This window comes from Corapipo altera, unplaced genomic scaffold (assembly GCF_003945725.1).
Source record: "Corapipo altera isolate COAL_440 unplaced genomic scaffold, ASM394572v1 78, whole genome shotgun sequence".
NCBI classification, from domain to species: domain Eukaryota; kingdom Metazoa; phylum Chordata; class Aves; order Passeriformes; family Pipridae; genus Corapipo; species Corapipo altera.
The window spans coordinates 9,203,946-9,226,341 of NW_020884904.1; the positions used below are offsets into that span (position 1 = coordinate 9,203,946).

At 37.8% G+C, this 22,396-nt stretch overlaps 1 protein-coding gene across 1 annotated transcript in view; it reads right to left on the reverse strand.

Moving 5' to 3' along the window:
* The window catches only part of LOC113950826 (mucin-5AC-like), a 37,294-nt gene extending 30,790 nt beyond the window's left edge, over positions 1-6,504 (reverse strand). Inside the window, exons 1-8 of the mRNA XM_027651088.1 lie at positions 6,464-6,504; positions 5,352-5,407; positions 4,473-4,538; positions 3,520-3,579; positions 2,287-2,548; positions 1,169-1,283; positions 616-706; positions 125-237 (exon numbers count right to left, since the gene is read on the reverse strand). Of these exons, the coding sequence (XP_027506889.1) occupies positions 125-237; positions 616-706; positions 1,169-1,283; positions 2,287-2,548; positions 3,520-3,579; positions 4,473-4,538; positions 5,352-5,407; positions 6,464-6,504 (804 nt within the window). The remainder of the gene's footprint in view (positions 1-124; positions 238-615; positions 707-1,168; positions 1,284-2,286; positions 2,549-3,519; positions 3,580-4,472; positions 4,539-5,351; positions 5,408-6,463) is intronic.
* Between the last annotated feature and the right edge of the window lie 15,892 nt (positions 6,505-22,396).

Genomic DNA, 22,396 nt, shown 5'->3' on the forward strand with positions numbered 1-22,396 from the left:
GTTGTCTTGGGGAACTTTTTAGCATCCACTTTGGCATATTTTTTCCCTTCTAACAAATTTTCTCCAAAGATAGAGAGAGTATATTTCACACTGAGAAGAAAAATTTTGAGAGAGAGATTCTTACAAATTCTGTTGAGCAGTTCATCTGAACAGTAGAAGGAATAGGATCATCACACTGCTCTGTGGGTCCATCCATTTTCTGTCTATTACCAAACTGTATGGGAGTTAGTTTTGTCTCTGTAAAAAATGGTTAAAATATTAGAACAATGTTTACTGGTTTTTTGCATGGAAATATTTTCTTTTGTGATACTACCTGCTATGACATGAACATTGATTACCAAATAATATCACTATAGTATGAAAGGTAAAAAAAGATGAACAAGGAACTCGACCTTGTATTGCAAACGAGTTTTATGTGGCAGGTCTTAAAACATCTAACAGTGATGGAAGCAGTCTAATACATCTCAAAGCCCTGACTACACATAACTGATATCATAGAAATACATGAAGAAGTATCACTAGTTATGCAGTTAATACGACCCACAAGCTATGTTACAGTATATTGTAAAAGAAAAAAATGAGCACCAATACTTAATAATGCTTTTTATTACTTACTCCCTGAAATAAATTCGTCGTTAACTGGAATTCCATTGAAGTCCCCACAAAGTCCACAAGTCTGATTGGCATATTTCTTATCTAGTTCCACCTAAAAGAAATGAGGAAAGAGGTTCATAGAAATGTCAGTCTGGATGGTTAGGAGCACATCCTACATCAGTATGGCTTGTGTACTCAAAATTTGACATATGTTTGCTGTGCAGACTGTGTTCTGTGATAAGAAGGTAGGCATCATTGGAAAGGTCAGTGACAACCAAGAAAAACTTGCTCTTCTTCTAGCCCCGGGTTGTGAACATCAGTACATTGCCAGGTCTGGAATCTGAGGATTACTTTACTGTGAGGTGAAAATATTATAATCGGGGGTCTATTGACTCTGAGCTGAGATTGGTGGGGGAAAAAAGGGAAATTGGGAGAAGACTGGAAAAACAATACACTAAAAATGGACACAAATTCAAAAGCAACTAATGTCTACATGACTGATTAATACTGCAAAAATGTAAACAAACTATTTTCAAAATACAGACTTTCTGCCATGTTCTGGATGTTTTCTTACCAGGAGGGCATCCTGTTCATTCCAAAGGAAGGTCAGTCCTAACTTGGCAGAAACTTTCAGATAGTTGTTACTTCTCTCTATCAAGACTCCCATATGGCTGTAGGGCATCTGAACCCTGGGGAAAGATCACTAGAAGTCAGCAGGGGTAGGGACAGAGTATTCATTGAATATCCACACTGCCATTCTTTCTTATTCTCTTTGAGAATTTTCAGCATCCATCAGTGACAAAATCAGAGCAGTAGCTAAATACAGACAACACAGGTTTGTAACATCTTGTCTGTTTCCTGTGCAGTTGCTTCTCATTGTGCAAATGGATCAGCCCTGTTGTTCCTTCTGGCTTTCTCTCAAGGGTGTTTTTCTAGGTAAAATGTTGGCATATGTTTTTGGTTGTATGGTTCAAAGAAGTGCTAGGAGACTCTGTTTTGCAAGCAATATGCATCAGGCCTTAAAGCATTTGATGATAAAGGGATGGATTCCAGGCTTTCTGTGACATGAGTGACATTCAAAAAGCTGTAACCAAGATAACCTTTACACTAGCTCATTGTACATAGCTGCTATGATAGACAACTCACAGTGGGATAGCTGCCCAAATATTTATTTGTCCTTTTCTACAGGTTTCACACCCTATGCCAAAGTCAGTGCTACAATTGCTACATAGATTGCAAGTTTCCAGAATAGATAATTTTAAATTAACTCAGATATAAGCTGCAGCCACTGCTTTACTGCACGCTGTTTGGCGCAAAGACAAAAGCTGTGAAAAACTCCTCTCAAGAATTCTGTTCTAGTAATATTAATGGAAGGTAGGTTTTGCACCCTTTAAGTTTCTAGCACTTTGACTGAATCCAGCTTATAGACTCAGTTGTATATGTACATATACAATTGTAGAAGTGGGCCATCATATGGAACATAGTTCATCTGAATAAAATGGACACGGGGATAATGTGCAGAAGTGGCACTTAGCTCACTGTCAAGCCCTCATTTTTGTTAATACTTCAGGAAAGACCTGAGCCTTCCAGCTGCTTGGAAGCAATGTCGGATCAGACAAGGGAAAGGGATGCTTGCTCAAAGAGTTCACTGGGATCAACAGCAGTGATGACAGCTGCAAGTTATGAACATACAATTTGTTGTCTAGCCGGACAGAGCCACGGGTCAGTTCAATCACTGCTCCTTCCAGCTTCATGATGACATGAGTGATCACGGTAGCATTTTCCGCCATTGTACGCCTAATCTGGATGTTGAAGTCCTCATAGGAAGACTTGCAGTTGGATGCAAAGATGTAATTGCAGACTCCAGGGAAGTAAAAGATGTCCCCATCAAAGGTTTTGAAGTGGAAGTTACCCCATGTGCTGCACACACGGCCATTGTGAGAGGGGTTGCCAGCTGTGGAGTCAAAACAAGCAGTATGAATTTCCTGTAATTTGCTGTAATACCCTCCCTTTAGATGCCCTTCCCCTCCTGGGTCTTTCAGTAACCTCTGTCCCAAAAGCCCATCTTCTGTTTTCCTTCTTGTCATGCTATTTGCTCATCATAATTTTTTTATTTGGTTCAGTTACTTTTTGTGTTTAATCTGTTTTGCATAGAGAAGGAGACCTCCTGGGTCTCTAGATCCAATGCTCTGGTTCTGTCAACACCCGTATGCTATAAATCCTTTCATACATATATGAAGTTCTAAAGTTTCACCATAAACCCAGTTTTAAGTTAGTTTAACACTAATTGATACTCCTACTAGGGAAGGCCACTCATACCTGCAACCTTTGAATGGCTGGAAGACTTTTGCCAACATCTTCCAAACCATATTCCTGTCTCATGTATACCTGGTTGTTCTTGTGCCAGAATTACACTTCACCTTGAAGGGCTTTCACCTGCCTACTACTCCCCCCACCAATTATAGAAATCTCTTGTCTCTTTTCAGTCTTCATTTCCTTACAAGCAGGCTCTTCTATCTCCGTGATAATCTTCACAGTCCCTTCCTGCATTTCTTCCACATTTACACTCACCTTGCTTGAATTGTACCCTATACCCTAGATAAGATGTCTCCACAGTGTTTTCAGCATATTAGTATTTTTCTCTCTTTACTGGAAATATTGTGCATGATTTTTCCCATTATTGCATATATAAGTTTATTTTTAATTTTTTTTGTTTACAGCTGCATTATATAAACACAATGCCGGTGAAGCACTGGATTCACAGTTAGATTATCTGTGTTACCTGAGGAACTGATGACTTTTCTGTTAAGTTTTTTTCACAGTGCTAAAGCATCTTACACAATCTATTGTTCTCTTGAGTCACTCCATGCTCTGTGTGATCAACAAGAACACAGATACCTGTGCCATGACATTTGGTTAACTTACCCTTTACTCTCAGCGTGTTTTGAAAAGGTGGAATGATTGTCACTTCTTGGGATTTGAAAGCTGGTAGAAAAGCAAAAGGAGAAAAAATGACCAAGTTTAATCTTATTAGAATGCTACAAAATGGATAGAGATAAGGTAGCCTTTTTAGTGATGAAAATTTCCTACTACTATTTACACTCTGTAGGGACGTTTCCACAAGGTTTTATTGGTGGTTTTTACACATTGCTTTGTGATCTATCTTTCTATAAATTTCACTGACAACTAAATTCCAAAGACTATGCCCTTTGGCTGTAGTACTTTCTTTCATTATTTGTTCAAGACTCCCATCTGATCCTGGCCCAGGTTCTGAACTCAGAAGCAACAATATGATCCTCAGCTATTGTTAAATAATTTGTGGTACACTTCTTGCAGGACAGACTTAGTGATCAGTTGTTTCAGCCTGTCATCACTTATATACCAGTCAGCCTTGTATCCTTCCACCCTTATTTTTCTCTGTACAGTTATGTGTCATACGTGATCTTGTAGTGCTTAATTATGCTAACATTTAAGGTAGTTACAGTTTCCTTATTCTCTCATGAGTAATGCATTCATCTTGACACAGTGTAAAAAAAATTAAAACGTGTCCTTTATTACCTACTATCAAGTACCCTGGTGATACGTATGTAAACACACACCTCTTCTGAAAATACACTTTTAGATAGAAGGTATGTACCTTTCCTGAAGTTAAAGATTAGATAACTCTATCATATCAGTAGAGCAGATCCACTGGCCCAGATCTCATAGGAAGTTCTCAAGTTTAGAGCAGTCAGAGATCGGGTATATTGTACAGAAGACTTCTCTTTTAACGTGTGTGGCATATTCTAGCTAGGACTAAAAACATTCTAGTAATCTTATTATTTATCAACTTGCGTTGGAACAAAATCTTAGAAATAGATCAGCATAAAAATACTTACGTTTTTGTCGCTGCAGGATAGATGGAGAAATATACTTTGTTTGTTGTTCACCATCTTGGGCTTGAACTGCATCAAGAATGGTAGAAATGTTAATGTCTAATTTTCTTGAGCTCCCTCAATTTCTCAATTACATCTGTTTTAACATGTAACAGTCAGTATATAAAAAAAAAAAAAATCAGCAAAGATATGCTCATGTACAGGTCAAATTTGAATCAGGATCTGGGCTGCATGCAACCATGATGGCCAAACACCACTCCTTCAGCTTTTCCGTTTTTTTGATATGTTTTTATTTTTTTGGCTGATAAATTACTGCAGGGAAGCCATCAAAAACATGCCTGTGGTAGTTTGAGCAGATCCTTATTCTGTTATTGTCACAATGTACCCCTGCATTCCCTTATAAGCTTTTCAGATGAAGAACTTATTTTTCTTAGGTTTTATGGTCACTCTGTGCTTTAAGCATCAGCAAAACCTTTTTTCTAGCCAGAGTGCTTTAAAATTTCCTTTTGTACAGGAAGAATTCATTTTAGGATTATAGGACATATCTCTGGCCTCTCTTACTCAGTTACTCTGTATTTTACAGTTTCAGGCACTCTTTGTGAAAAGCAGCAGAAGAAAAATAAACACAAAAGCCACACAGAAAGAAATAGGTCTTTCCAATACATATATTTGTGCCTGTTGATTTTGCCCCAAAGCAAAACTTTTTGTTTCCAGCAAAGAAGCCATTTTTCATTCCATTCTACTGCAGCATCACAATAGGAATAAATACATTATCTACAGGGACCAGAGGGGCTTTTAATACACTGCTTAGTAAGAGTTCATCACAGGGCATGTTGCAGTGGAGATTATGCTGGCCAGAGAAAACCAAAAAGGCAGGCTCACCTCCTGCTGCACCCTGCAAGGGAAGTCTGTGAGCAGCACCACTAGAGGGGCTTAGGCTGAAACCAGAATTGTAGAGAGCTCTACAAGTCCCTTTTAGCACTACCCAGGGGTCTGCAGCTGGTGTTGGAAAGACATGCTGTGCCTAGTTTTAAGTTAGGAACCATTCAGTGCCTCTGGGCTCCTCCTCTGCCCAGCCTCAGAGAGCTTTTTGCTTCTCTCTCCATGCACTATATGGCTCCATTCTGTCTCGTGCCATATGCATTGCAGATCTCTGCTTCCATTGCATGGTGTGGTAATGCTATAGTTAGTCTTTTGATGGGCTTTTCCATGACACTACCACTTTTTAACATAAGGGAGTATGGAATTGCCTAGGAGTAGGAAAAATATAAAATCATACAATAGGATCTGCACCTGAGATCAAAATGAAAAACTAAAATTGTTGTTACCTTAAACTATAAGGGAAATTATGTCATGAAAAAATAATTTTAAAAATGTAAAAAGTTATTTCAATCCATTTCTGACTATTAATGCCTTCTTAGAATACTTAAAGTCGCTTCATTTGCTTTCAGCCCATTGCAAACCAACCCTGTGTGCTAAGCTTTTGTGCAACCTCATGGGCAAGAGTAAAAGAATAGTTAAAACCTATTGTCCAGTGATTTTCAAGCAAAACCCTCCTTTTTTCAATAGTGTGTCATCAGCCGATAAACAAAATCTTTAAAAATGCATACAGACAATCTCATCCACTGACTTGTTCCTTTCTAGAGGTACTTTTGTACCTTTTAGTTTGTGCATTTAGAAATGCTGTACCACCTTGAAATGGACATCAAAACTAAATGCAAACCTTGAGGCATTTTTGTAGAAATGTAAGTTCTGAGTGAGTTCCACTGAATGCAGGGGAGCTGTTCCAGATTTCAACTGGAGAAAACAGGACAGCAGTTTGAAAAGAGGTAATTTCTTCTTCTTAAGAAGTATTCATAACAGAAAAGAAAATCTTGCATGAATGTAACAGGTTCATTAACTTCACAAAGCCAAGGAAAAAAATGTTTCAAACTCCGAAGCAAGCTATAAATTCTTTAAAACAGTAAAAATGCCAAGAAAGTGAATCTTCCTACCTTTTATCTGTATGAAGAAAAGTGCTAGTATTGATATCCATAGCGGTATTCTAGTTCCACCACCTCTGCCCATCTTCTGGAAGTCCGGTAGAAGCTACCGAACAACCTGCCTCTGAGGAAATACCTCTCTGTTCCCGAGTCTTATATACTGAGAGAGGAGGTTTTGGCTCAGTTCCCAGATTGTTTCACAAGGTTCTTAAAAGGTGGGGCTTCAGACATTTTAGTTTTCCTTTGCAGGTGCACAGGTAAATAGAGGATGCTCTGACTTTCCCTCAGGTATTTACACTCTAGGAGGAGTCTTCTTTCTACAGGTCTTTCTGACAAAATGTCAGGAAATGAGCAGGAAGAATTTTTGCTTAGGCTTAGTCTTTCCAAATTGTTATATATTATGAGATAAACACAGTTTAAGGGACTTTTAAGTGGCTTTTGAGCAGGAACTTGGAGTGAATTACTTCACTTTTTTTTTTTTTTTCCATTTTCCTTCTTATGGTAAATAATGGTAATTAACTTCTCAAGAAAACCCAAAGAAGTTCCACCTGGTACAAATTGTTTTTAATGAGTTTGCACCTGCCTATGTAGCTAGTTTGCTTGTGAAAATGGAGAAATCAAGTACCATCTAAGGTCTGCATTTATCCCACTGGCCAGGCACAACACAGGTCTACACAATGAAGATCCTTCAGCATTAGAGAGTCAGTAGTACGGACCTCTCCTTGAGGGACCGCTCTTCTCACATGGGCAGTTGTAGTGCTATTTCTGCTGTTTCTCTTCTGAGTAAACATGATTTCACCATTAAAAATTAGATTGATTCTACCCAAAAAAAACCCCACAAAAAAACCCCAAAACAAAACACCTGTGGTGATTGCTCACCCTAGAGACACACAAATAGGGATGCAAAAAGACTGATTTGCAAGAATATTCCTTATCTTAGGGACAAGAGAGTGAACAATGCTTTGTGAGTGTGTTAAAATAGTTATTTACAGCTATATTACTTGGTGAATTAACCTTTTATAGTGTTTTACCCTAGGATGAAGAGAAACACAGTCTCTCAGTAGGAGAACAAATCCCATAATCCCACATGGCTTCAAACATTTCTGGCAAGGAAGAAGTTACTGGGATTGTTTCCATATTCCATGATTTTCTATTATTGTTTTCTGAAAAATAATCATGAAATCACAGAATCTTGGAATTGTTTGGGTTGAAGGGACCTTAAAGATCATCTAGTTCCAATTCCCCTGCCACGGGCAGAGACAACTTCCACTAGTCCAGGTTGCTCAAAGCAACCCCATCCAGCCCAGTCTTGAACACTTTCAGGGATGGAGCATCCACAAATTCTCTGGGCTACCTGTTCCTGTGTCTTACTACTCTCACAAAAAGGAATTTCTTCCTAATATCTAAAAAAATCTACCCTCTTTTGGAACAGTTAGATTTGAGGAAGTAACTTCAACACTAAGAAAGAAATAAAAGGCCCAATTTTTCCCTGTGCAGCAAACAGAAGCAAGAAAATACACTAGTTGTCCTGAACATTTTAAGAGTACAACTGGTTATTAATATTTAAATAAAGGTGACAAAACAAAATGAAATTGGAACTGTTGAGGAAAAGAATTCTTCCACTTCAGTCATGAATTATATCTCTGGCAATTTCGTTGACGTATAAGTCTGTAAAATTTACCTTAGCATTATTTAACAAGGAAAAGAAGATGTTTACAAGATGCTTGTATATATGGAAATACATGCAGTGAAAATTCAAGGAAATATCATTGTCTTTAGTGGTTATTATCGAAGTTCCAGGATGAAGATCTAAAAAAAATAAAAAAAATTATAAATGGCACATAATTAGAGTAATTATAAAATAGCATGGTAAACTCAAGTGGGTAACACACATAAGCATAGTAAGAGATTATGTTGGTAGGAAGAAAAATATGCTTTATGAATCATTACATTGCTTAGCACTGAAAAATCAGTTCATATCAACCGTTGCTATGCTGTAGTTTCGTATACATTTCCTGCATGTTTAGGGAAGCACTGTGATCTCTGAGAGATCCCAGTCTGGTCATCACAAATTAGGCTGAAACTGGTTTACAATTAAATTTACCCCCTTTAACTGAGCTTTAAGACATCATCAAAAGTTGTTTCCCTATATCTGTATTTTTTACTTCTGAAATCTCATATATGTCATGAATCATGTTATCCTTTCACTCCTAAGTGGTTAATTCATTGATTAAATCTCTTGCCATAACTTAAGATAACTTCCTTATCTTGTGCTATTTCTTCTAAGAAATTATTATAAAATGTGTCAAAATATACTAGTCTTGCAAAAATAATCTCCAAATATTTATGATAAATTAATTTAGTACTATTACTATTTGTTCAAAGATATAATTCCTCTTCACCTCCATTCACATAATAGACATACAGCAGTGATATGGGAGAGTATTTTTCTAAGATTGGTGGGAGGTAACATGTCCAATTTGTGTAACTGTTTATGATCAAATCTGTGCAATTGACTGTATAAACAGAAGTATTAGTATATTAGAAAAATTTACCGATATAGCTATTTATAATTTTTTTAAGAGAAAAGATAGAATATTTTGAAATTGCATTTGATCTGAAAACTCTGACACTTCTTTCTATATTTTCTCTTCCTTTTTCATGGGGTCATATTCCTAATCTCTACATCTGCAATATTAAATTGAATTAAAAATTTCAGTAGAAGAGTTGCTGGCGTTTTCAGAATAATTCTTTTTAGTCCTACATGATCAAATGTTACATGGTGATGATATTAGTTCCACATCTTACTCATGATTTCTGAATTTCATTCTTCATAAGAAAAAATTAAACTATCATATCTTATTTTCATACAGTGAGTAGAATGTAAATAAAATGTCATGGCAAATTCGGTACAATAATGATTGAAATTGATGTCTCCATTTGTAGTTAAAAAAGACAGAATGATGGACTCAGAGCCATGCAAAAGGTGTCTAGTCCACCTAGTGCCCTCTTGGAGCAGGGACTATTCATATTAAGGGAAGGTTGAAAACAACCTGTACTTGATAGGAATTACTCTGTGCCAAGGCTAAAAAGCAAGTTAACGAGGAGTTGTCTGCTTGGCTTTTCTCTGGTCATTTGGCCACTTCCGAAGCCATGTTTAAACTCTGAAATGGTGTTGAGACATTTGGCATTTCATTCAGTTGAAGTATCATTCTGATTGTCCCTAAATTTTAATCTGTGCAAATTCAAACTCACAATATTTATCTGAAAGTTTCTTTGGAATGGGAGGCAACTGATCAGTTTCTACCAAAAGAAAACATTGTCCATTAACATTATAGGTGTTCTCATAGTTACTTGAAGACAAACTACATTTCAAATAGTTGCAGTAGGTATTTCATAGCATGATAGGATATAGTCTATCTAAAGTTAAAGACTAAAATGGAGATACAACTGCTTTTATTTTCTTTACTAGGTCTTACTCAAACATAGTACCATTGATCCATTCCTTTACCTCCAAATGCTTAGATAAAACACAGATTGAAAATCAAATCACATTAATACTGAATTTGAAGCCGTTTCATGCAATCTTTTAGTGTGTACATTGTAGAGAACCAATACATAATGTGTTGACCTCCATTGCAGTCTCTATGTTTCACCATAAAACAAATAACATGTAACATGATTTGGATCTATTTCTTGTTTTATTTCTATTATCTGTTAATTTTAAAGGTTGATGTGTCATTTAGAAGAACCCAAGCAAAGCATAACATTTTAAATTAGGCATTGGAGACTGTGTAGCTGCAACATGAGAGGCTGGTTAACACCAATATGACTAGGAAGTAAGAGATATTGAGCATAATACCTCTTATTTTATTTGACATTTATGCTTTAGGAATCAAAACAGTAAGAAAACATTTTAGACTACTGTATTAAGACATTCCACCTATGCAAGGATACTGTGCAGTTAGTAAAGAAAAAAACCAATGTGCACCCTGTACCATGAGAAGTATGAACATGGGGGCCAGAGTAAGGTTTCCATGTTGTCTGAACACGTCCAGGATATCTCTGTGTATAAAGGGGATAAACACTTAAGCCTCTTTACAGTTTGTAAACACAGACACCACAACCGTGCATGCCAATATTTGCAATTGGTATTATAGACTAAAAAATTTATGTACACACACATACTTCAAGGCATATTTGCATTGTGCAGTGGTGCGTGTTGCAGAGATCCCTCTGCTAGCAACAGCCAAGGTAAATTTATAATAGGAAGTAGTGTCACTACATTGAGATGAAGTTCCAGAGAATTTGCCTTTCTCTGGGGCACTGACACTGCAATACTGTGTTTGGGATTTGAGCTCTGCCTACGGCTATACAATGCCATAGGGTCATAGTAGTGCTGTGTAATGCCAGCTGAAAGCCAGACTCTGTTACGTAGTACCATAGTGCCCAAAATATAAAATCAGTCTTTAGAAGCAATTGGTGTTTGCAGGCTCAGAAAAATAAATGGTACAACTGGTAAAAAAGTGGGTGAAATGGAATGCTAAGCTGAGCAGTGCGTATAAGCCTTCAAAGGAACCTCTCAATGATGCACAACCTCAAAAAAATCTACATATTAGTATACTATAGTGGACATAATTCTGCTGAATGACACTTTGTTTATTTGTAATAACGTAAACTACAGACTGTATATAAGTGGAGATATTTCTATATATATACATATATATACACATATATATATGCTATTACCACTAGCAAGTTTTGTCAGTTCTATTATTAGTGAATGGTGTATGGCTCTTTCTCCACTGGATCCTTGAATACATACCCTTAATTTAAATCTGTAGCAGATTATCTAAAAAGTGCACGGAAGATATAATAAAATGCATACAAACAAGGACAAACATGGAGAACAAAACAAAATCCTTTGGTCCATGTACAATTAAAGACTCAGAGAAATTAATAAAATTTATACCTGTGAAAAAAGTTAGCAGACACCTCTTTAGTATTTCAGTTCAAATGTTGCCATTCCTTTTAATAATTAAGGTTTCTGTTATGTCATACTCCTTGAAGGGAGAACATATTGCATGTGAGTGTCTGTGTATATGCATTCAATCTCTATTGTAAAATAACTTCTAAAAGTTCCTTTTCTAAATTTTGCATTTCAGTTTAGAAACTTGGATAATGGTACAGCAGAAAAACTTTAATGGAAGATGTGGAAAAAAATACAGGGAGGTACAAATTGGCCACATATTAATTTCACTTGGAAATTTGGATGAGGTTTGTAAGCATCAAAAGACTCCTATAGTTCTTCAAGATCTTATTACAGTAGAAGGGATCAGGCCATAAGCACTCTGAAGACAAACCTGATGCTTACTCATGTGATTATTAGTATGAGGCTTTATTGTCTTCATTGTTTGACTTTTATGCAAAGCTTATATTTCTTTTATAAAATGCTATTAAATTTGCAAGGTCAAAACACCTGGAGGTATTGGTGTTAAGACCATAAGTGCTGTTCCATGAGATAGTTTTAAATTACACAAGTGAAATACTATGTTTCTTAGAGGGTTCTTGCTTTTTTTAGACGGGTAATGAGTATCTCTTCAGTCATTTGTCCCATTATTTTTACTTGTGTCCTAACTTTGTTACTGTGTGCCATTCAATATCTTCACTCTAAATACAGACTCATCAATTTCCCCAGTTATTTTTCTGTGATGTCTATCACTGGAGTACCTGAGAGGTTCATCAATAGTAATGTATTGCTTTTGAAAATAGGTTTTTAAATAGTAGGGGTATATTATCTTTTGTTTTACATATTCCTAGATGAGGCATAGATTTTTTGGGGGGGTAAACAGTCTAACACTCCTAGGATTGATTTTTTCAGCACTGAGCTTTATTTTGGTAACGTGCATGTTTAGAATGCAGTCTTCAGGTAGAACTGTGAAGGTGCCACAGTTCTGCAACTGAGATGTTGAAGTGTCCAGCACAATATCTGGAAGAGAAAAAGCCACTGCGTGTGAAAATTCCAGTTTAAACAGATACGCACAACATAAAAAAATAAGGGAGAATTTTAATCCATTTCAACATGGTGGCATCTGTGTGCTATTTTCACTCCATAGCAACCAAGTTATCCAGGCAATGAGAGAGAGGACTGCAGACAACCGTCACACTCACAACATGCTCTCATTCAACCCTGAATCCGGGTTCACTCTCCCTACAGCAGGTGCTTGATGTGCACACAGTCCAGTGGAGAACAGCAGGATCCAATCATATACTTAGATATTGTGTAATACTGCATACGCACAAAGATGGCACATTACAACTTCAGATAGCCTGAACTCTGCTCACGTAAGTAATCCTTCCTCTTTGAGCCTGAGTAGGCAAAGGAGAACTAGCCATGAGAAATTCTCATTTCTCTGGGCCGTATAGTGTACGCTATCATAGACCATGGGTTTTAGATATATTCTCTAAATATGCATCATGGAGGTGACTAATGGAACTTGCACGGTTTGCTAAGCTGAGCTGTCAGCCTTCTTATCATTTTTTAATGGCAAAGTGTGATATAAAACAAGAATGCTGTCAAACTTGAGCAGCTAGTCCTGTACTGTATTAAACATTCAATACGTCAGTGGATGAGTTGTCTGTTGACCTCTTTTGGAGTCAGTTTTTGGTTTTATTGATGTGAAAATTACGAAAATTCTTATCTGCTTTGGTCTGTTGCTGCAAATGGCTGAAAACTGGTGTTGCATGTTCATGTTTTGTGCATAAGAACTGTATTGACTGAAATTTCCTACCTTGACCTGAAATGACTGCCAGAGTTATGAATGAGGAGAAAGTTATTCTACTCTTTTATAAAAATTGTCATCATCAGGCAAACTTTATCCATGGCAATTTGACTGTCAAACAGTCTTCAGTAGGAGTATGATGTTATAAGCTGGTAATGATTGTTGTAAGCATTGTCTAATTTGAAGAGTGCATCCTCTAACTCTTCAACTCCTTCAAGTGCTAGCAATATTCCTGAGGGAATGAAAGTAGAGTTTGAATTAGTACTAGTAATAAATTGAACAGAGGGAATCGCATGTAGATTTCAGATCTGAAGCAGATTTTGGTGAGCTGCTAACCAGGAAAGTAGCACTGTTTATATTCACCCTAGCCATCAAAATAATGATATTTCTAGATTACATGGACAGTGTGAAATTCACTTGGTTTTCATTAAAAAAATGGTAATCAAACAGTATTCAAACTTCATTTCTAGGAGATAGATTTACCATTTCATTTGCTTTTGTAAGTTTTCAAACGCTTGATTTTATTCTGTATCTCATCTATCTCTTGATACAATGACCATTCTGGTAAGATGGAATACATGGATTTTTTTGTCAAATCTTATCTTCCTGATACTTTTGTCCATCGTTATGTCATCCTAAGACTTATTCTGTGTGGTTAGTTGTAATACCTGCTTATGTGACTTACAGAGTAGAATAGAAGAAGAGCTATGATTCCTTTTGTATGACAAAAAAGCACAATTATTGCTTGTTCATATTGCTCTGAATAAAATAAGAATGTTGTTAAAATTTCTGGAAAATGTTTTGGACACTACAGATAGAAAACACTGCATTAGATCAGATAAGATATGCAGTAATGAATGCATCAAGTGCAGATCTGAACAATCTTACAGTCTATGCAGTAGATGCTGAAGAGATCTGAAGAAAGCTTGTCCATTGTAGAACTAATTACATGATCATGGAAATGGTTGCAAAAAATATTTATTTGAAAGACTGACTTTTTTTGAAACTGAAAGTGAAATAGTCTTTCTTATCGAAATTTATCTCAGATTAATATTGACACAAAGGGCTGTTTTCTTTTATTAGCCTTATCAGTGCAATAACGTTTTTGATAGAGAAGATATTGTCATGAAATGAGGAGATATTTTTTCTGTCTTCACAAGAATGAACAAATAAATTAGTCTACCACAAACCTTAGAAAGAAGTAGAAAAATCTGACATATGTTTCATAGCAGGCAGTGAGCTCTTAAGCATTCTGAAACAAGCAGAATCCAGAAGGTTGTTCATCTCCATTTTGCGTTTTTGTCTAACAAGAAGAGAAACAGGAAAAGTAAGTTTGCTTTTATGGTGTGGATCTTGCAGTTTTGGAACTCCTTTGTATGCTCATTTGTTCTCTCTGAATCATTCTTGCAAACAGGTGGGGAGTGCTTTCTTTTCTTACAGGTTTTGGATTGAATTCAAGACTCCAGGAAACTGAAGTCTCTTATTCTGGTCTACTTTCAAACTAGTTCAGCATAATTTAATTGAGCTGCACAGAAATAAACCCTCATGTGAGTTCCATGCTTTTTCAATGATATTCCAAACACCACATTTCCTAACTCAAAGATTTAAAGCCATCAAAGAACACTGTGATCATTTTTGTTGAATTGCACTTCCTCTATAATGCAGACTACACACTCGTACACTTTTTATCCTATACTTTTTTTCTTGCAACTTAGAAATTTACATTTCATGTAGGGCAAATAATTCCTGCAAGCATCCCTTCTTGGCTCAGGAAATCCCAATGACAGAGAATTGCCTGCATCTATTGATGATCTGTTCTAGTTGTTACGTACTTAACATTGCTAAATGACAGTCTTATTTTTCTAAGGGAAGAGTCGAGGGGGGACAGCATACATATATCAGCAGCTGAAGAATTGCCCAGCTGCACACTAAATTAGTTTACCAAAAGATTTATGTCAAAATTTGGTTAAAATTGGTTTGACTGCCTTGTTTCTCATGGGCAGTTTCAGCTTACAGGAACTCAGTCCAGTTTTATCCCACACCAAGTGAAGGTGGATCAGATCAAGACAGAATACTGACTGCAGGTATAGAAAGGGAGAGAAGCCTTTCACTGTATTAGAAATTGTTTGGGTTGCATGTAGCCAGAGGTTTTGACCACATTGGAGCTGTACAACAGTCACTTCAGCACACTCTCTAGGCTTTATGGTGTATTTCAACTTTACTGTAACTGCTGCATATCAATTGGCTTAAACGATTTTGTGTTTTCTCTTACAATTTATATATCACTTACTAATTGTTGACCTGTTTATGCACGTTATGGCTTGACGCTCCATCAGGCTAGACCCTTGTTTGAACCAGTTCACATTAATTCATTGTATTTACACTGATTAAGGTAGCTGAGGAAATATGTTTCCCTAGTGCAGTCATTTTCCCTTCTAGTGATTCCAAGCTGAATTGATAAGTATTACTAAGACTTCATAATACAAATTTTGTACATTTTCTCTCATGTAACAATAAATTATCCTAGATTCTTTAGTAGTAGAAAGAGGTTTCATTGTATCTGACACATAAAATCTTGATATTCAATTAAACTTTCTCCACCAAAGGTTTCCTTTGCAGAAAGTCACAAAATTTACTACAGTGTTCTCAAAACAAAGCCTTTGCTTAGCTTATCCTCAACTCTAAAGGAAGTAATGATTACCTCTGTGTTGTGCAATCCACTAAATTCAGTGGTCCTTGGAGATGATTCACCTGGTAAGCAATCTGCTTTGACAATCAACTTTTACACTAGAGAAATTAGGGGGAAATTCCATGGTCTTAGAATATGCATCTTTTTAACTTCTAAACTGCAAAAGGTAGGTTCGGGGTTTGGTTTCTTTTTTTATTATTATTATTCGCTTGAGTGTTTTAAGTGAAAATGGATATGCACATCTGACTCCTAGCTTAGAGGTTTAAAAATCAGAGAAATTGAAGGGATGATGGTTTGTGCTGGTTCCTACCCTGGAAAATAAAGCAATAGGGTAGAAACACCTGAGAAACCTGGTCAGAGACAGAATTGTAAATGAATAGGTAAATAAATGGGTCTAAGGGCACTTTCCCTATATAAAGAGCAATGACTGTTTTACACTTTGCAGTTGCAACATATAAGATTAGCCAGGACAAATCCCATTAAAATCTTAAATACACAACAAACCTAGCCACTGTCTAGGGCAGTGTAGAACAAAGCTCAGCATTTAATAATACAGGATGTCAGGTTAAGTGCTAAGAAAGGGTGGAGGCCAGAGCTATGGCATTGGTGTTGATTTTAAGTGCCCACACTCTGGGTGCACAAGTTCAGTCACTCTTGCCTTTGCCATTCCCTGAAAACAAGGCATTTAAAACTCAGAGCCACATTTCAAACTGTGAAAATGGTATTTATTGAAACACTGAAAGTCAGAAACAATGCTTTTGTTGGCAGCCTTCTTGATGTGTGCCTATTCAAAGCAGGGAAGAAATGTTGTGAAACACAGTATTGGAGAAACAGCTCCAGAAAAGGATGTCCTCAGCATTACTTTTTCTCTTCATTCCCCTTATAGTAATGCTAGTAATAGTAAAACTACCCTTACTGGAAATGCCACCATAGAGTGTGTCCTGGCAGGTGTGCAGAAAATATTCTTGTTCCCCTCTCATGGGAATGTTGGGAGATAAAGGAGGAAAAGTGGAAGAAACCATAACTATTGGAAGTATCCTGTGCAGTGGTAATGTTGCATCTGAAACTCTGTCCACAATCATGACACAGGTTTGCTTACATCACACTGTTTCTTGGAGGTATTGCAGCACTGGTTAAGGTGAGCCAAAAGAGTACCTTTGGGAACAGGTGTTACAGACTGATTCCTTCATGTGTCACTACCATAATCTGCAAGTAAGATGATTGAGCTAAAGAGAAGGTTTACCCTTGCAATTAATAATGTATTTAGAGACTTATTCAGCTCTATAGCTTACTGGCAATTTCTCCCAGCACTTGGAGTCTTACTAGTACATCCTTGACTGCCTTATTTGAGGGTAGTATGTAAGTCTTTTCCTATTGCTAGCAGGAAATGTAATCATTGTAAGAACTACTAGTAGTTAACAAATTGGAGTTTGATTTGAGAATCTCTCTTGTAAGGGTGAAGCTGCAGTAACAGTTCCTCGCAGCTTGCATACATAAGATTGTGCAGCAATGCTGTGGAAGCATAAGACTTGCAAGCCTACCTAATGTTAAACAGGAAGTAAAATGATGCAATTTTACTAACATGCTAGCTGGAAATTATAGCAAACTGTATACCATTTGCCTGACTGGCTTTGGGTATCTAGTTCCCTTTGCAATTTCTGAATTCCTTTTGCCAACCCAAAATCAACTACTGAAATAATGTTTATGTTCTGTTTTTAATTTTAGATATTTTTCCAGTTTATCTGGATAATTTTGATGCCAATTCTTTTTTTCTAGAGTACTTATTGTCCATACAAGGTTGGTATCTCGAGAAATGCTACTATCCAAATCATGAAAGAAACACTGAATAGAATTATGTCCAGAACAATGCCAATTTACATATTCATGTAAAGAACTAGAATGATTTGTGATATTAGTATAATATAAAATAATAATTTTCTGTATTGGTTTAAAAAATTATTAATTTATAGAATTTCTGTCTTAGCAACTTCCAGTCTGTTAGGTATTAATGTGAAATCTATGCTGTTTGAACATATCAGTATTTTCTATTGTAGAGAAGAGCAGATTTTTATCATGACAGTAATTTTAAGCAAAATATCTAGCAAGTACACAGCAATAGTGAATGGAAAGCATTGCCAAAAAAAGTTGTTCTCTCTGGTACCAAAACACTAAATGAACAACTGTAAACCAAGCATCTGTGAAAACAAAGACTATCTTGTTCAAACCATTATCTAGGAGAACAAGAACAATAGCAAAGAATACCATTTGTTATTTAGTTTTCACCCAGAAATGTATGCTTAATACTGAGCTGTGCTCTGCAGGTAGGTATGTGAAAGGATATTTCTCATGTTGAGTAAGAACAAAGTACAGAACTCCCACTTCATTTTAGACAAGATAAATACCAAGCTTTCTCTTGATAGTAACCATACAGCCCATAACCATACGGTTCCCAAATCTGGAATTCTTGTTCAGCCAAAATGCCACATACCAAGAACTACAAGGTTAAATCTGTTTTTTTCTGCAATGACTGCAAAAAACAAAATTGCAGTTTCACCCGAAGGGGTCTCCTGGCTCATTTAATGTAAATAGAAGAATCATTTATTCCTGGTGGGTGTTGTTGAGCACTAAGGAGTTTAAATATACTGAGCTGAGTACCAGCCTGTGTGGCTGAGCATTCCAGTTCACATATGGCTTCTAGGGATGTCAGATGACATCTTTTGTACCATGGAAGGGACAAATATTATTGTTTCTGTTACAGGTCCTTGGAAAAAAACCCAAACATCAGCATGAGCTTCATTCTTGGCTGACTAAACAGGGAGAAACACACATGAAAGGGCATGTTCTGGTTGATAGCTATGGTGCAGCAAACAGCAGGGGGTATGCAGAGTCCTCAGAAATCTGTCTTGCCACTGTGTGTGCCCCAGGTTCTTTCCATGGTTGCATTCACTCAGATCGACACATTTCAGTCAGGAAATTTAACTCTATTTTGAATCAAAACACTGTGATCAAGTTAAAACCTGGATGTGTATTCTGTCTTTATCTTTAGTAGAATCTTTGACTGAAGTAATGAAATATATTGACCCTGTAGTCCTTGTAATTAATTATATCAAACATCTGTGCCATTATCCCGTAACTTGTGATTGTTTGCTTGGCTGTTTGAGAACATGAATACCTGCAGTATCTCTTCTGACGAGCAGTGTCTCTTCTGACGAGCAGATCTCTTCTGATGAGATCATGCATTTTCATTGGTTGGAAAAGTAGTACTTTAAATTCTGAAAATATTCAGGTGCTGTCTCAGTGAAATTCAGTCCAAATCAGGTATTGTTCCAATCAGGTTTCCCACTTGTTTGGCAGAGATTTGGGTGATGAGTCCTGACTAGTCTCCTAGCAGGGCTACAGGGAGACAACAAGACTCTCTGCAAGTGGGAAAAGGCAGAGCACCTCTTGAGCTCCTTTTCTGTATTGGCAAGTAGTGAAGTAGGAATTCCAGGAGCAAAGCTCATGTGAGAATGGAGTGATCACAGAATCATAGAATCACAGAATCAACTGAGTTGGAAAATACCTCCAAGATTATCAAGTACAACCCTTGATCCAACACCGCTGTGGTTACTAGACCATGGCACTAAGTGCCACACCCAGTCTCATCTTAGAAACCTCCAGGGACAGTGAATCCACCACCTCCCTGGGCAGCCCATTCCAATGTCTGTCTCCCCTGGCAGAGTTTAAGACCATGCTCTCTTGTCCTACTGCTGGTTCCCTGGGAGAAGAGACCGATGCCCACCTGGCTACAACCTCCTTTCAGGTAGTTGTAGAGAGTGATGAGATCTCCCCTGAGCCTCCTCTTCTGCGGGCTAAACAACCCCAGCTCCCTCAGCCTCTCCTCATAGGACTTGTGCTCAAGTCCCTTCACCAACTTCATTGCTCTTCTGGACCTGCTCCAGCACCTCAATATCTTTCCTGAACTGAGGGGCCCAGAACGGGACACAGTACTCCAAGTGTGGCCTCACCAGCGCTGAGTACAGGGGAAGAATCACTTCCCTGGTCCTGTTGGCCACACTGTTCCTGATCCAGGCCAGGATGCCATTGACCTTCTTGGCCACCTGGGCACATTGCTGGCTCCTGTTCAGCTTCCTGTCAATCCAAACTCCCAGATCCCTTTCAGCCACTCTGTCCTCAGCCTGTAGAGCTGCAGGGGTTTGTTGCGGCCAAAGCGCAGGACCCAGCACTTGACCTTGTTGAACCTCATCCCACTAGACTCAGCCCAACTCTCCAGCTTGTCCAGGTCCCTCTGCAGAGCCCTCCTGCCTTCCAGTAGATCAACACTCTCCCCCAGCTTGGGGTCATCACTAAATTTGCTAATGGTACACTCAATCTCCTCATCCAGATCATCAGTAAAGATATTAACCAGAATTGGGCCCAACACTGATCCCTGGGGGGCACCACTAGTGACCGGCCACCAACTGGATGCAGCACCATTCACCACCACTCTCTGGGCTCGGCCCTCCAGCCAGTTCCTGACCCAGCACAGAGTACCCCTGTCCAAGCTGTGGGCTGCCAGCTTTTCCAGGAGTGTGCTGTGGGAGACAGTGTCAAAGGCTTTGCTGAAGTCCAGGTAGACACATCCACAGCCTTCCTCTCATCCGCCAGGCAGGTCAGCTGATCATAAAAGGAGATCAGACTGGTCAGACAGGACCTGCCCCTCCTAAACCTGTGCTGACTAGGTCTGATCCCTTGTCCATCCTGTAGTTGTTGTGTGATTGCACGTAGGATGATCTGCTCCATAACCTTGCCAGGCACTGAGGTCAGGCTGACAGGCCTGTAGTTTCCCGGGTCCTCCTTCCGGCCCTTTCTGTGGATCGGCATGACATTCACCAGCTTCCAATCATCTGGGACCTCCCCAGTGAGCCAGTACTGTTGCTGAATGTGATGATGCTGAGGGAGTTAGAACTGGGAAGTTTGGATGAAACTGACTTCTTTTGGGGCTCAGAAGGGGAAAAGGACATTTTTCTAGTTAGTTGAGTCAGAAAATGAGGGAGGAAGATTTTAACTCTTCTCATCATAATTAATTTCATTTGCAAATACCAGTTAAAGAAGAAATTCTGCATTTGCATGAACTTATTGATCAATGGTTGTGGTTAGATGTACTTTTCTGACAATTATTTTTCTCAATAAACAGCTTCCAGATGACTTGTTTGTATCTGTCATCTTTGGGAGTCATAGAATACCTGTCTACTTTTATTTCACAGAATCACAGAATCAGTTAGGTTAGAAAAGACCTCTGAGATCATCGAGTCCAACCTCTTAGTTTGTTTTTCCATATTTGTTCAAGGTGCCAGCTGGGAAGTGGCTTTTGGCAAGTACAGAAAGTAACACCTACCCTACCATGGAAACAAGTTTAGATTACATGATTCTTACATTTGGAAAATGGGTGAAAGTGGTGTTTTTCACACTATGATGCCATTTTGGAATTTTAATGGTAGTCATGTTTAATGCTTTTTTAGAGGAAATAAGGATTCGCCAGTTCAAATCCAACCAAATAAGCAGAGTTCGGCAAAGATTTCCAAGTCAAAAGGTGAATTGCCTGAAAGTACTACATCTCTCCACTCAGTTAAGAACATGAGTGCTGCAGTACTTAGTGTTTGTGGTGATTCGTCTCTGTCTCTTGCTTTGTGTAGCAACCAGTAGTGCAAAAGATTGGAAGGAGAGCTCTAATCACCCAAAGTGAGGCAACAAGACTGCCTGAAGGTACATCAGCTGTGCAGACCTCTTGCTGGAGGAGGAAAAGGAAACATCTTGGTCTCAAATAAGGTGAAGGGAATACACAAAACTTAGATAAATGTTGTTTTTATATGAAAGCATACAAACGCATTGCATAGAAATGCAATTTTTCAAATGAATGGTGGTATGGAAGTAGGTTTTTCAGAACTTTTAAGGTTTCTGATTTCTCCTGTTGTTTGATTATTGACCCTTAACTAGCTAAAGCAAGGAAGGCAGTGTCCTGAACCAGCTAATATTGGCTTTTTCTGCCAGCTCAGACCCTCTGGCTCCTTTGTGAAATTGTTTCCTGAGACATTTGCTGATCTCATTTAATACTCCTTTTAATAACCAGACTTCCAGAGGTATCTGACCACTGCACTAACTCTGCAGCCAACAAGACAACAGACAGTAACCTTTGCAAAGCTGTTGCCTCTGAAATCATTACTGAATTTTTACAGAGAGTAACTTAGAGGAAATCTTATTGCCAATATTTAATTTTTTTTTTAGTTGTGTAATAATGTAAAACTTAAAAATAAGATAAAAGTATTTATAACTTAGATGAGTCCTTTGGGAAGTCTGAAAAAGTCTCTTTTAAAGGAAAAAAAAATAAAGTAAGTCAAACAAGGATTTGAGGTAAAGGTCAGTTAAACTTTTGAGTTTGGTAGAGTAACTATTAGCCAGGTTAATTTTTTTTTATGTATAAATGGGCATAAATCT